Raw genomic sequence first — 15,044 nt, 5'->3', positions numbered from 1 at the left:
AGTTTGGCAGCTTGGGGTGAAAGAGGAGCAATTACGATAGAGGAAACCAAGTCTAGATTTAACTTTAGCCTGCAGCTTTGATATGTGCTGAGAGAAGGACAGTGTAACGTCTAGCCATATTCCTGAGTACTTGTATGAGGTGACTACCTCAAGCTCTAATCCCTCAGAGGTAGTAATCACACCTGTGGGGAGAGGGGCATTCTTCTTACCAAACCACATGACTTTTGTTTTAGAGGTGTTCAGAACAAGGTTAAGGGTAGAGCAAGCTTGTTGGACACTAAGAAAGCTTTGTTGTAGAGTATTTAACACAAAATCCGGGGTGGGGCCAGCTGAGTATAAGACTGTATCATCTGCATATAAATGGATGAGAGAGCTTCCTACTGCCTGAGCTATGTTGTTGAGGTAAATTGAAAAGAGCGTGGGGCCTAGGATCGAGCCTTTGGGTACTCCCTTTGTGACAAGCAGTGGCTGAGACAGCATATTTTCTGACTTTATACACTGCACTCTTTGAGAGAGGTACTTAACAAACTAGGCCAAAGACCCCTAAGAGACACCAATACTCCGTAGCTGGCCCACAAGAATGGAATGGTCTACCGTATCAAAAGCTTTGGGCAAGTCAATAAAAATAGCAGCACAACATTGCTTAGAATCAAGGGCAATGGTGACATCATTGAGGACCTTTAAGGTTGCAGTGGCACATCCATAACCTGAGCGGAAACCAGATTGCATACCAGAGAGAATACTATAGACATCAAGAAAGCCAGTCAGTTGATTATTGACAAGTTTTTCCAACACTTTTGATAAAGAGGGAAAAACAGAAATAGGCCTATAATAGTTTTTACCCGGTAAGTTGCCTGAAAACAGATTCTCATTTACAGCAACGAAGGGAGAGGAATTAGCCAATTGGAAGCTGGGTATGATTAGGTGGCCATGATGGTTATGAGGGCCAGTTGGGAATTTAGCCAGGACAGCGGGGTTAACACACCTACTCATACGATAAGTGCCATGTGACCAGAGAGAGTCAGGACACTCGTTTAACATCCCATCCAAAAGACCGCACCCTACACAGGGCAATGTCCCCAATCAATGTCCTGGGATTTTTTATTTATACTAGTTGAAAGAGTGCCTCCTACTGGCCATCCAAAACTACTTCCAGCAGTATCAGGTCTCCCCTCCAGGACCAACTCTGCTTAGCTTCAGAGGCAAGCCAACAGTGGGATGCAGGGTGGTATGCTGCTGCACTAGAAACCATATTCCTATAAATTCTAGAAGCAACAACGTCTCAGCCATGATGTGGTAGGCCACACAAGCTCACAGAACATGAATGCCGAGTGCTGAACCACGAAGCACAACAAAATCAGCTGTCCTCGGTTGCAACACTCACTACCGAGTTCCAAACTGCGTCTAGAAATGCGTTTTCTGGAGTGATGAATCACGCTTCACCATCTGGAAGTCCAATGGAAAAATCTGGGTTTGGCAGATGCCAGGAGAATGCTACCTGCCCCAATGCACAGTGCCAACTGTAAAGTTTGGTGGTGGAGAAATAAGGGTCTGGGGCTGTTTTTCATGGTTTGGGCTAGGCCCCTTAGTTCCAGTGAAGGGAAGTCTTAACGCTACAGTATACAATGACATTCACAGCGATTCTGTGCTTCCAACTTTGTGGCAACAGTTTGGGGAAGGCCCTTTCCTGTTTCAGCATAACAATGCCACCGTGCACAAAGCGAGGTTCATACAGAAATTGTTTGTCAAGATCAGTGTGGAAGAACTTGACTGGCCTGCACAGAGTCCTGACCTCAACCCCATCGAACACTGTTGGGATGAATTGGAATGCCGACCAGGCCTAATCGCCCAACATCAGTGCCCAACCTCACTATTGCTCTTGTGGCTGAATGGAAGCAAGTTCCCACAGCAATGTTCCAACATCTAGTGGAATGCCTTCCCAAAACAGTGGAGGCAACTCCATATTAATGCCCATGATTTTGGAATGAGACGTTCGACGAGCAGGTTTCCACATACTTTTGGTCATGTAGTGTAGCTAACTATGAGGCTATACTTAATGTTTTGTCATAGAATGAGTCCCTAGTCCTTTATCTTTTACATTTTCATATCTGTCTTGTGTGTGTGTATGTCTAATTGCTCACTCACATGTCCATTGGCCGTGTAGAAAAAAAGTCTTAAAACTCATTGTATGATGCACTAGAAATTATATTCCTAGAAATTCCTAAAGCAGAATGATTTCTATCTTCTGACTGATGTAGATTTGAATGGTGCTTTTGTATTCCGTATCCATCTGCATTAAAGTCTCAATGCTATTCTCTTCTATTTTACAGCTTGCTACAGAAATAATATTATAGACCTTTCAACAGCTCATTATCAGATTTTAAACTTGCAGTAGACAAAGAAAAGATAAATGAGCTAATAATTAATGTTATATTAAGGGATGTGACAAATATATAGATATAATTCCGTACAGCAGTTCACTTAAATGAGCAGGCCAATGTTGGCATTGTTGAGTGGGCGTCTTCCAATGAACAGGACGCCAGTGGGCGTCTTCCAATGAACAGGACGCCATAACCTTCAAAATATAAACTCATTTTCCAAGTAAACAGAGAGAGAGAGAGACAGAAAGAGATAGCGAGGGGCTTTTGACAGGAGCCACGGGAATAAAAGGCAGTGAGATCTCAGCGAGTGCTGAGGAACGTCTGGAAAGAGTCAGTTCTGGGTTGGTCACCATGGGTGGTGTAACGGGACCAGTTTTCCTGTGGCTGCAAGTTGTGTTGGGGGTAACTCTCCACAGAGCCCGTCGTACTTTACTGCAGGCTGCCATCCTCTTCTGCGTTTTAGCGCTGCTGGTCTGGGTGGCCGTCTTCCTCTATGGTAGCTTCTACTACTCCTATATGCCCACCGTCAGCTTCTCTACACCAGTGCACTACCACTACAGGTACTGGGAGACATCATGGAAAGTTTGTTTGGTGCCTTTTCTTCTTCAAATTGAAGTAAAATCCAGTCTTTCTACTCCTTTCACTCACTTTGAATGGATTATTTTAAAAACAAATAATTGCTTTTGCATTAGCATTTAGCTACACTTAACAAAATGCTCTATGCTGTTGCACCTGATTTCTATTTTGTGCTGTTAGTACCATGTCAAGGTAAAAAGCATAGGCCCAACGTCACACCTTTTTATCCTGGCCGCTGTTTGTTCTAGTTCCGACTGTGATGCTCCCAATTCCGTCCTCTGCTCTTTCCCTGTGGCTAACATCTCACTGCTGAAGAATGGCAAAGACCAGGTATGCTCTTCACACATAACCATCGTTTCCCTCACCCCATCTATCCTGAGGTAGATGCTAATATAATTACAATATGCTAAGAAATGATCGCTGTAGTCAGGTATGCTCATTGTCTTTCACAGTATTCTATCCCTCATTGTCTTTCCTAGGTTATGATCTATGGTCAGCCATATCGAATCTCTTTAGAGCTGGAAATGCCTGAGTCGCTTGTCAACAAACAGCTTGGCATGTTCATGATTAAGATGTCTTGCTACACCAACGATGGCCAGACAGTTGCAGCTGTGGTGCGCTCTGTGAGTGCTAAAAGTGCCAAGTTTATTCTGTTTGTCTTCCTACCAAACCCCACTATTGAGCCTCTCCAAGCGTTTCAGCGCCAGTTTGTTCTTGGTTGAATATAACGTGTCCGTTCCTTCCGTTTCCTCCCCACATAAAAGATCCTCTTGTACTTCACAATGTGATGTATTCGATTATTGTGGGGCCCTCTGAGTGACTGCTTTCTTTCCTCCAACAGGCTATGCTGCACTACCGCTCTGGTCTTCTGCAGACCTTGAATACTTTACTGTTCTCTCCTCTCCTGCTGACTGGGATGACGGAGCAGAAGCAGCTCGTTGAGGTTGAGCTCTTCTCAGACTACAAGGCCAATTCTGTAAGTGCTGTTTGTGGTTGCCTGTGCATGTCAAATCTGTTTTCCTCTCCCACAGAGCGTGCACTTAGTTCACTGTGCCCTCTTACTGAATCAGATCATCGTGATCTTGTGATTACCATTTGCAAGTTATCTGTATCATTTTTTTTATTTAGGGGAGGTGGTAGATATTGCAGATTGTGGCTCCATCAATGTAATGCTCTGCATCATCTATATATTTTTTGTAAATATATAAATGTATATTTTTTTCCTTCATTACTTTCCCCTAACCCTTCCACCCCTCCCCCAATTGGAGTAAACTAATGGACAACAACACTTAGGCTTTTACTTCCAGCTTATACATACTATATTCATTTTAGGGACAGTGTATTTTACAATAGTTCTCTTTTGTCCCATCACCATCAAGTTTTGATTTCTATTTGTCACACCCTGATCAGTTCCACCTGTCCTCATTATTGTCTCCACCCCCTCCAGGTGTCGCTTGTTGTCCCCAGTGTATTTATCCCTCTGTTGCCTGTTTCTCTGTGCCAGTTTGTCATGTATGTCAACCAGCTGTTTCTGCGTTTGTCTGATTTTTGCGGTCTCCTTTTTCTGGTCCTCCCGGTTTTGACTCTTGCCCATTTCTGGACTTTGTACCCTCCTACCTGATTATTCTGCCTGCCTCGACCATGAGCCTGTCTGCCACTCTGTACCTCCTGGACTCCGATCTGGTTTTTACATTTGGTCGTGGACAGACAAATTATCTTGCCTACTCCTTTGGATGACTAAACATTGCAAGACTCCAACCATCTGCCTCCTGTGTCTGCATTTGGGTCTTGCCTTGTGCCGTGATCCTATTTGCCGTGTCTTTTTCATCTCTGCTGTTTCACACAATCTAAAACTTATATACGTTTTACGGACACAGTATATTTTACATTAGTTATCTTGTTATTTTTCGTTCCACCCTTCAGCTCCACTCAACCCATTTCATTTGATGTAATTCGATTTACTTGTGAAACCCTCCCTGACGAAGCATACTTCCCTTTCAGCAGCATTTGATGTTCATGTGCTTTCAATTACACCGTTCTTGGACAGACCTCATTTATTAAGTAGTCCAGACAAATACAACTTGTCGGAATAAAAATGTCCTTTCTCTCTCTAATTCTTTCTTTCTCTCGGAGGACCTGAGCCCTAGGACCATGCCCCAGGACTACCTGACATGATGACTCCTTGCTGTCCCCAGTCCATCTGACCGTGCTGCTGCTCCAGTTTCAACTGTTCTGCCTTATTATTATACGACCATGCTGGTCATTTATGAACATTTGAACATCTTGGCCATGTTCTGTTATCTCCACCCGGCACAGCCAGAAGAGGACTGGCCACGCCACATAGCCTGGTTCCTCTCTAGGTTTCTTCCTAGGTTTTGGCCTTTCTAGGGAGTTTTTCCTAGCCACCGTGCTTCTACACCTGCATTGCTTGCTGTTTGGGGTTTTAGGCTGGGTTCCTGTACAGCACTTTGAGATATCAGCTGATGTACGAAGGGCTATATAAATTTGATTTGATTTCAAAGTAAGAATGAGTTTCCCCTTTTATTAGACTTTTAATTGTCTTGCAAGCAAGACCACTTAGTCTTGCATTTGTTCATTGCTGCAAGACTGGCCAACTCAGACTAGTCTTTTTAGGTAATAAGGTCAATATTTTTCTCTTATTGAGCTCTGCTTCTCTCTACCTGTACATTTCTCTCGCTACAGTATCAACCCACTGTTGGTGCTGTCATTGAGATTCAGTCTCAGCGGGTGCAGGTCTATTCAGTTCAGCTCAGGATCCATGCTTTCTTCACTGGCATCAGGTACAGACCTTCCAATAGTATCAATTTTTTTCTGTTTCAAGATTATTTGAGGCCAATAAGTCAAATATATGGAATGTCATTTGATGTTTTTACCTACTGTTGTATCTTTTTTGTTTCCTCCTATTTCCCATCCTCTTCTATTCCTATATCTGAACCCTTTGTCTTAATAGATACCTCCTGTACAATTTCCCGGTGACGTCTGCAGTGATCGGTGTGGCCAGCAACTTTGCCTTCCTCAGTGTCATTGTGCTCTTTGGATACCTACAGTTTATATGGGGGGGACTTTGGCCAGGGTAAGATGCGGTCTCATTTTCTCTGTAATAGGACGTTCCCCATCTTTGCAGTACATCTATATCTTACATTAAAATATAACTGCTGTGAGGTGATCCTCAGCACATCAACTTTGTTTTTCTTGTCTGTAGGTTATGATGGGAGACACGACTCACATGCAGTAGAGAAGAGGCTCGGCAGCGCATGTCCTTCTCACAAAGTGAGTGAGTTCTACTCTGCAACAGGCATCATTGTGTAAAACAAACATAACATGGTTAATCTGAATGTGTTTTAGCTAAAACTCCTCAGAAAGACAATGATCATGTTGCTGAGCAGTTGGAAGAACCTAGACAAGAAGCATCAGTAATACAGAAAGGTGAGGGTGTGAATGAAAGTGTATACACGAGTATATTAAACCAATATGTTGCCAAATGTGTAATTCTCATTGAAAGCAAGTCTAAGAAGCGATAGATCTGTTCTGTGCGCAGTGGCGATTCTTGGTGGGGAACCCCCCCCACTATAATGGTGACAAACGGTGCCCACAAACTGTTAGGGCCTACATAAAGCTGTCCCAACAGCAGAGCTTTCTTTTCCGCACCATTACCACTGCTACACCTAGCTATCAGCAGAGCCTTGTATGGCAGCAAAACAGATAATTCAGCCTCATTTACTGCCTTTTCAAAAAGCGTAGCTCATATGGCTGACTTGCTCAAACAAATGTGCTTTCTACTGACATTTGAGATGTACAAACTATGGCATAAGGGAACGATATGCGGATAAGAGACAATCCGTAATTTCAATTATGAAATTGATGAGCAAGCTAAGAATAACTTAGTCAATAACTATTTGTTCACCATTTTTCAAATGTACAGAGTTCAGGACATGGGCCGTTCTTACAGTATTCTCCCTGTATACCAAGTCAGAACCGTAGGAAAAATAAAGGGGGCATATAAGCAGACACTGAAAGCTCTTACAATATTCAACAGGCTATAGGCTACATGTGCACCATCATGTCAGAACAGAAGTCTAAGTTATGAGTGCGAAAGGGGCTACTTTGGTCCCTTTCCATGTGCCTCACCCTAATAATAACAGCTTACTACACAAACATTTAGTATTACTTTCTTAGCTACAGGATACATATCTCCCTGGCATATTACATAATTTATGCAGCAGCATACAATACATTTTTGGACTCACCTTGTTGTGCTGTGCTCACTTGAACAGGAAGGTGAACTCACTGAAGTCTGAGATTTACGAGTTTCCAGTTTTGGATGCGGCAGAAGTCATGCTGGATTGACAACATGGCCAATGTATTCAACCCTTTCTGGCCTATGGTATTGCATGTGAATTTATCCTTTAAAGCTTGGAAAATAAACCCTTAAACTCAGACATGGACCACACACCCTCTCCACTGAGTAGCAGGCTAGTGATTGCTTTTGCAACGCTTGCAGTTAGTCATTGATTCCTTCCACACCACTCATTGTTGAATTTGTGATTTCCAACGTGTTGTCTAATGTTTATGGCCGATGAGCATCGATACGGTTTATCTATAATTTTTCTTCATATGACAAGGATTGAAAAGGATTTGCCAGTAAATGATCGACTTGATTCATGATGACAACTGCTAGTCTAGCTTGCTAGGATTTTTAAAGAATCAGTCCAATCAAAGCTACGGTAGATATAACGTGATTTGACGTCATTTGATCTGTAGCCAATGACATTGAGCCTTCTTGGATGGGCAATTCTAATGTAAATATGTGGTAGCACCCAAGGAGCTTCAATTTTCGAGCGATGTAGATTTTGTGATGACGTAGTATCCCCATGAGTGACAGAACAATGAGCCAATCACGGCACAACTAGACAACATTACCAACCCCTACGCTCTGTATTTTCCCCACCACCACAGAAAGCACTGAGCTAGGCTGAAACGCCTGCATTTTGGAGCTGCCTTACTCAAGAAATGAAAAAGAGACCATGTTTGTTTTTGGCTTTATTAACTCATAGATTTAAAAATAATTTGTTACATTATTTGCAAACTGATATGTGACATGTATTGATGGCAAAATAGGCAACAAAATTATTGTTGAAAATACAATATTTGGGGATATTTCAGTGATTTAGATGGTACAATGATTCTCTACTTTCTCTGCTTGTTTTATCACATGTTTTATCACATACACTGAGAGTGAATTCCCTACAGACAGCGACTCCAGATACTGTAGTATCTGGGATCTACATCTGTTTATATTAGTTACTGTGCTGTTACTAAGCAGTAATGCATTACGGCAGTGTTAAGTTACTACACCTAATAAGAAATGCACATGCGCACTGGGGTGCCGGGAACTGTAGAGCCCGAGGGGTTTTGACTAAACGAAAACTAACTGTACTCCCGTCTCCTGCCTGGTCATTTCTCCACAACACAAATATTACAGTGGCGACGAGGTGATTAAACTACATAAACGGACATTGCTTGAAGGGAAGAATGTTGCGTGAGTAAATGAAACTCAAAATAATTATGTAATTCGTCAGTTATTTTTTATTTTCTTTCGCCAGTAGAGAAGGCTAAGCACTGCTAGCACTGCTAGTACAGTATTCAGGAGCTGCCAAGTAGCAAGACTATTGGAGTCCAGAACAGCGACACTGCCCTCTGGTGGTTAAATAAAAAAACTGTCTCAATGAACCCATTGAAATTAGGCGATCTCAGTGGAGAAATATTGGCAAGAAAAAAAAGTAAGAAGGAACGTAAACACGGTGTGCACATTAATACAAATGAGTGCAGTGAATGAAGTAATTGCAGAAACTTCTGAAGTGAAGAATTAGATAAATTCAGAAAATTAAGGAATATAACGAAACTGAACAATTAACTGTGAAAATGGCAACCATTGGTCGAGTACCAGAGTTTGAGGCTACAAAAGAGGATTTTGATTCCTATTTGGAGCGTTTTGAGCGTTGGCTGGCTGCAAATGAAATCAAAGATGGAAAGAAAGCAGATGTATTTCTCAGTGTTTTGGGTCCAACTGAGTATGGATTGGTGAAAGGTCTTATTGAACCAATGAAAGCAGTGGAGTTGAACTATGCAGAACTGACTGAAACTCTTTCAAGGTATTTCAAGCCTAAGCCAATTCTCATTGCAGAATGTTTCAGATTTGACCAACGTCACCAGAGTCCAGGGGAAACCGTGGCTGACTACATCCTTGCTTTGAAAAGGCTGGCAAGTACACGTGAGTTTGCACGATTTGTTGATGATGCTCTTCGAGACAAGTTTGTATGTGGTCTCACAGGTGAAGCATATCACAGAAGGCCCCTGTCAGAGAAAGACCTGACCTTTAAGAAAGCCTGTGATATAGCACTTGGACTCGAGCTTGCCCACAGGGATACTATTGAGCTATCGGGACATGCAGAACGTCAGAAAGGTGTTCACAAGGTCAGTGATGCACGTGGTGAAAAAAGCTCACAAAAGTCACACTTTTTTCAGTCCCGTCCTCAAGGTTACACAAGAACAAAGCAGCCCACATCTCAAAGGTTTAAGCCAAGTTGCTACAGATGTGGGGGAGATAATCATCATCACAGTGAATGTCGATTCCAAAATGAAAAGTGCCACAATTGTGGAAAGGTTGGACATTTACAGAGAGTGTGTAAAGCCTCGAAACGCACAGCAAGAGCGCAGAAAGTGTCAGACGCAGCACAAGAAGAGGAAGGTACAACTGAAACAGTAGTGGAACTGTTCACAGTGTACACAGCTCAACAACTAAAAGATGACATCTATCTCAACATGGAGTTAGCGGGAAAACCAGTAAAAATGCAGCTGGACACCGGAGCGTCTGTATCTCTGGTTCCAGAGAGACTCTACAAAGAAAAACTGAAAGAGTGCCCTCTTCAGCCCGCGTCCATCTGCCTTTCTTCATACACGGGTGACACTATTCCTGTGTTAGGGCAGATCCAGGTACCAGTCCGATATGGAAGGAGTGGACACTACCGCTTGTCATTGTTAAAGGAGAAAAATCAGCCTTGCTAGGCAGAAACTGGCTACAAAAGATCAAGTTGAACTGGGGAGAAATCTTCAGTCTCAGAAATGAAAAACCAGGGAGTCAGGCTACACTCACTAACATGCTGGAGACGCACAAAGAACTTTTCAAAGATGGCTATGGTGAAATACAAGACTTCACAGCAAAAGTCAGAGTGCAAGAAGGAACCAAGCCTATCTTTCACAAACCACGTCCGGTTCCCTATGCTCTTAAGGAAGCAGTAGAGAAGGAACTGGACCGCCTACAGAAGAATAACATAATCACGAAAGTAGCGAGGAGCGACTGGGCCGCTCCGATTGTTGTAGTCCCAAAGAAAGACAAGACCGTCAGAATGTGCGGTAACTACAAGGTCACAGTAAATCGCTGCATACTACCAGAGGAATATCCACTACCAAACGCTGAAGATCTGTTTTGCCACTCTAGCTGATGGGAAGGTTTTCAGTAAGCTGGACCTGGCATTCGCTTATCAGCAACTGAAGCTGGATCCGGAGTCAGAACAGTATCTGACCATCAATACACACAAGGGGCTATTCAGATTCAATCGCTTGGCCTATGGAATCTCGACAGCTCCAGCGATATTCCAACAAACAATGGATCAGATCTTGGACGGTATAGACCATGTTGTGTGCTTCATGGACGACATCCTCGTGTCAGCACCAACCATTGGAGAGCACCTTGTAGTACTGGACAAAGTGATGTCAAGACTGGAGAAATACGGAGTGAGAATGAAACGCAGCAAGTGTGAGTTCCTCCAGGACTCAGTGGAGTATCTCGGATACAAGATTGATGCACAAGGCCTGCACCCAACCAACAGCAAGGTGGAAGCAATCGTAAACGCACCAGCACCCACAAATATCTCAGAGCTGAGGTCATTTTTGGGGCTCCTGAACTATTACGGAAAGTTTGTGGCAAACTTGTCTACATTGTTGCATCCGCTTCACCAACTGCTGCAGGCCGATACAAAGTGGAATTGGTCCCCACAATGCGAAGAAGCATTCAAGACTTGCAAACAGCGTCTGCTAAAGAGCAAGTGGCTTGCCCACTATAACACAGAGATGAAGCTGAGACTCGCGTGTGATGCATCTCCATACGGAGTAGGAGCCGTCATCTCACATGTTCTACCGTCAGGTGAAGAACACCCTATTGCATTTGCATCACGGACTCAAATTGAGAAAGCTGCTCAAATTGAGAAAGCTCATGACAGACACTCAAATAATGTCAGAGAATTCAAAGAGGAAGAGAGGGTGATGGTACGTGATTTCAGACACCCTAAGCGCCTGTGGAACTCAGGTGTGATCTTGCAACGCAGAGGACCTTTGACTTACCAAGTTCAAATTGGTCATCGCCAGGTCAACGTTCATGTGGATCATCTGCTACGGTCCAACGCCCCAGCAGAGACATGCCGAGAGAACAAGAACAATAACGACCCCCAGGACTATTCTCCTGACTGTGGACGTACAGGAGAGACAGAGCCTGACCTTCCACCCGAACCTGGCCCACCACAGGAAGCCCAGGAGGAGCGGAGATACCTATTCGACAGCGAAGGGCACCTCAACAGCTTGATCTGTGAGTTGAGCTGGTTAAGGAGGTAACAGACAGTAAAACAAACACTTTAATATGTCCTAGATAAAAGGAAAGACAAAGGACATTCCCTGGGTTAGTTATTAGGACACAAACTCCATCTTCGGGGCAGAATAATCCCCTGGATTTGTGCTGGGCTCTGAAAAGTCAGTAATTGAAAAATGTTTAAGAATGCATTGTTCAGATATTGCATTAGTAGTTACCTAACATATTTACCTTGTTCTCTGGGAGTTAAACACTATGGGGGAGGAGTGTAGTATCTGGGATCTACATTTGCTTATATTAGTTACTGAGCTGTTACTAAGCAGTAATGCATTACGGCAGTGTTACGTTACTACACCTAATAGGAAATGCACATGCGCACTGGGGTGCCGGGAACTGTAGAGCACGAGGGGTTTTGACTAAACGAAAACTAACTGTACTCCCGTCTCCTGCCTGGTCATTTCTCCACAACACAAATATTACAGATACCATTGCACACAGACTGTTTTTTTTGTTGTTGCCCGAAAGCAGCACAACAAGGCTCCACGACAGAAAATGAACAATGTAGGAGAGGCAAGCGGTCAGAGGGGACCAGGATCACAGGCTGTGGACATGGAGCTACAGCAGGATGCGGTAATTAACCTCTCCAAAAAAGAGCTCACTGATGTGAAAGTCTCAGTCTTATCTTAGGGCCTCTCTTTTGTACCTACATGAACAGATAAACCATACAATACGAAAGTAGATCTGTTTAAATTATTTTGCAAGATTAAATTTAAGCACATGTTTTCTCAAAATACTGTTTCAGGCCTAGAAACCCAACAAAGAACTGGTACCCATTTTAAACCCAAAAGCAAATTCTGTCCTATATTTCACAACTCCTCGATTAATACCTGTTGTAGTTTAGTCGAATGCATTCAGAAGAACAGACCCTTAATGAACAAATGAAAGGTTCAACTTTGGTTATCAAACCTGCAGACAAGGGGAGTGCTGTGGTCGTTTTAGACTATGAAAAATACAAAGAAGAGATTCAGAGACAACTCAGTAATGAATGTTTCTATAGGAAATTAAGTTTTGATCCCACACAGGTGTTCCAAAGGGAAATATGCTCTAATCTGGAGCAAGCCCTATTAAATAACCTTATCTCAAAACATGAATATGAATACCTTTGCTGCAAATGTGCCTTATGTCCATGCTTGTACATTTTGCCGAAATTACACAAACCTAAAACACAAGGCAATTAGCACTTTGTGACATCGGCTGATGTAAAAAGGGCTTTATAAATACATTTGATTGAATTATTCAGGCAGACCAGTGGTCTCCCAAATCATCCATGCCAACGTGACATAATAATCTACCATTAAGGGAGACAGTGGGAATGGCCCGTCCAACGCTGTGACTAATCTGTCCGGCGCTGCCGCAATTTGGGCAGCTACAATTGGGCCGTCCGACGTCGCCGCAACGGGTCCGTCAGACAACGCCACCTCAGCAGCCACAACTGGCCCGTCCGGAACTTTCATTGCGCACACCTGGCCCATATTCCTACTGCTTGTATTTATGTGCCCTTTGTTCACCATTGTTCACCATGATGGGGTCGGTTATTGTCACAATGTCTGTTGGTGTGTGTGAGTACCTGTGCTGTGTGTTTTGGGCATTCGTGGCCTCGTGGATTGCGCAGATTACGGTTCTCGTCCCGTGTGTTAATCATTGTGCGTGTGTTGTTTACTTGAGGAACTCCTCGCTCTTTTGTTTTGGGTTTCTACCCTGTGTTTTGTTACGTGTTTGTTTGGTCTTCCCTTACACCGCACGTCGTAATTTGGGCTGAATTTTAAAAAACTATTACGCATTCCTGCGTCTGTCTCATTTATGAATCATTTATGCCAACGTGACACTCCAGTCTTGAAATGCTTACTTAATTACCTTGCCTGAATCATTGTAGCAATGACAGTTGTTCAGCCTTCGTTATATTTGTTTATTTAAAATTTTACACGTGCAGCTCATAGTTGAATTGCAGCACAAGTAAATTAATTGAAAAAATTAGATGTAGTATACAATATTACAGTTAAGTAGCATTAAGCGGTCTCACAAAGTATGACATCCTGTCAGTCAGAGTAGGGGAAAGGTTCAGTTTATGATTGGATTGGGTAGATCTGCCACTGTCAGCCATTTGTAATCTTGGGGTTTTGCAAGCTTCTGGGCAGAGGATCTGCAGGATGGGTGCGGTGGGACTCCCAAGGACTGCAATCCCAGGTCACTGCATGCAGAGCTGTAGGTGGGGCCCATAATGATTTTGGTTGCACGTCGTTGGATCTTGTCAAGTTGGTCGTGTTGTGAGACCTGGGTGCCATACTGGAGCAGCGTAATCGAGCACTGGACGGACAAAGCAGGTGTAGACTGTCAGGTCTTCGGTGGGAGATGGAAGTGGTTATTAAGATGGTTCATCATGAAGAACCTTCGGTTCCCTTCATCTTGTTTGGATCTGACCAGTCGGCTAGTTGGTTGAGGTCCTGCTGTATGGTGGAAGTGTCACATAAGGGTCTTGATTGGATGAGGTTCAGGTCATCCACAAAGGCCCGGGAGTTGGATAAGGTGCCCTCTGATGCACCTTTGACGTGAGCCACAAATACAATTGGACCAAGCCTTGTGCCCTGGGGGAGGCCACAGGAGAGTATCATGGTACTGTATTGCTGGAATGGAAGTTACAAACCCATGGCACGATCTATGGTCGGACAGATAATTGCAAAATGTGTTTCATTGCAATGGTGTGATCCACACGATCAAAGGCCTTGCTGTAGTCTGTCAGGACCCATGTGCTGGAGGTGCCTCTGGTGTCTGCTGTTCTGTACAACTGGTCTGCCATGCTTACAAGGCACTGGGCGGTTGAGCATCCCTTGAGGCAGCCAAACTGTTGGTTGAAGATGTTCTTTGGATATCCACCCATTCAGCAACAAAACCTTCACAACTTTGCCAGAAGGAGCGTGAGCTAGACGGACCATAGCTGGTCAATGCTCGGTGGATTAATCTTTGGCAGGAGGACCACTATTGCCTCCTACCCATTGATGTGGAACCACCCCTTCACGCAGGTGTTGAATATGTCAGTCGGGGGTGAGATATTTCAACATCAAATTACTTGATGAATCTGCCACCTGGTTGGAACGGAGAGTTTTCTCTGTGCATTTCCCATGGTTCAACAACAGCAAGGAGTGGCATAGCTGGCAAATATGCAGGTAGGTTTTCATGTTATAAATCTTAAGGAATGTGACTGAGCAGGTACACCAACATAGTTGAGAATGTCTTGGTGCCTGGGATTGAAGCCTATGGTCTCAGACCTGCTGTTTTCGACTCTCTCTCTCTCTCTACCGCACCTGCTGTCTCTAACTCTGAATGCTCGGCTATGAAAAGCCAGCTGACATTTACTCCTGAGGTGCTGA

At 43.6% G+C, this 15,044-nt stretch overlaps 1 protein-coding gene across 1 annotated transcript; it reads left to right on the top strand.

The window, feature by feature from the left end:
* The first annotated feature begins 2,521 nt into the window (after positions 1–2,521).
* Positions 2,522–8,313, top strand: bscl2 (BSCL2 lipid droplet biogenesis associated, seipin). Its single transcript, XM_024393260.2, has 9 exons — positions 2,522–2,941; positions 3,206–3,287; positions 3,437–3,580; positions 3,799–3,933; positions 5,661–5,758; positions 5,929–6,051; positions 6,181–6,248; positions 6,324–6,404; positions 7,253–8,313. The coding sequence occupies exons 1-7, from the start codon at positions 2,733–2,735 to the stop codon at positions 6,185–6,187; spliced, it is 798 nt and encodes a 265-aa protein (XP_024249028.1). The 5' UTR covers positions 2,522–2,732; the 3' UTR covers positions 6,188–6,248; positions 6,324–6,404; positions 7,253–8,313.
* Positions 8,314–15,044: the final 6,731 nt, after the last annotated feature.

Source organism: Oncorhynchus tshawytscha, linkage group LG30, assembly GCF_018296145.1.
Source record: "Oncorhynchus tshawytscha isolate Ot180627B linkage group LG30, Otsh_v2.0, whole genome shotgun sequence".
Classification (NCBI taxonomy): domain Eukaryota; kingdom Metazoa; phylum Chordata; class Actinopteri; order Salmoniformes; family Salmonidae; genus Oncorhynchus; species Oncorhynchus tshawytscha.
This window is presented reverse-complemented; position numbering and strand designations above follow the sequence as displayed.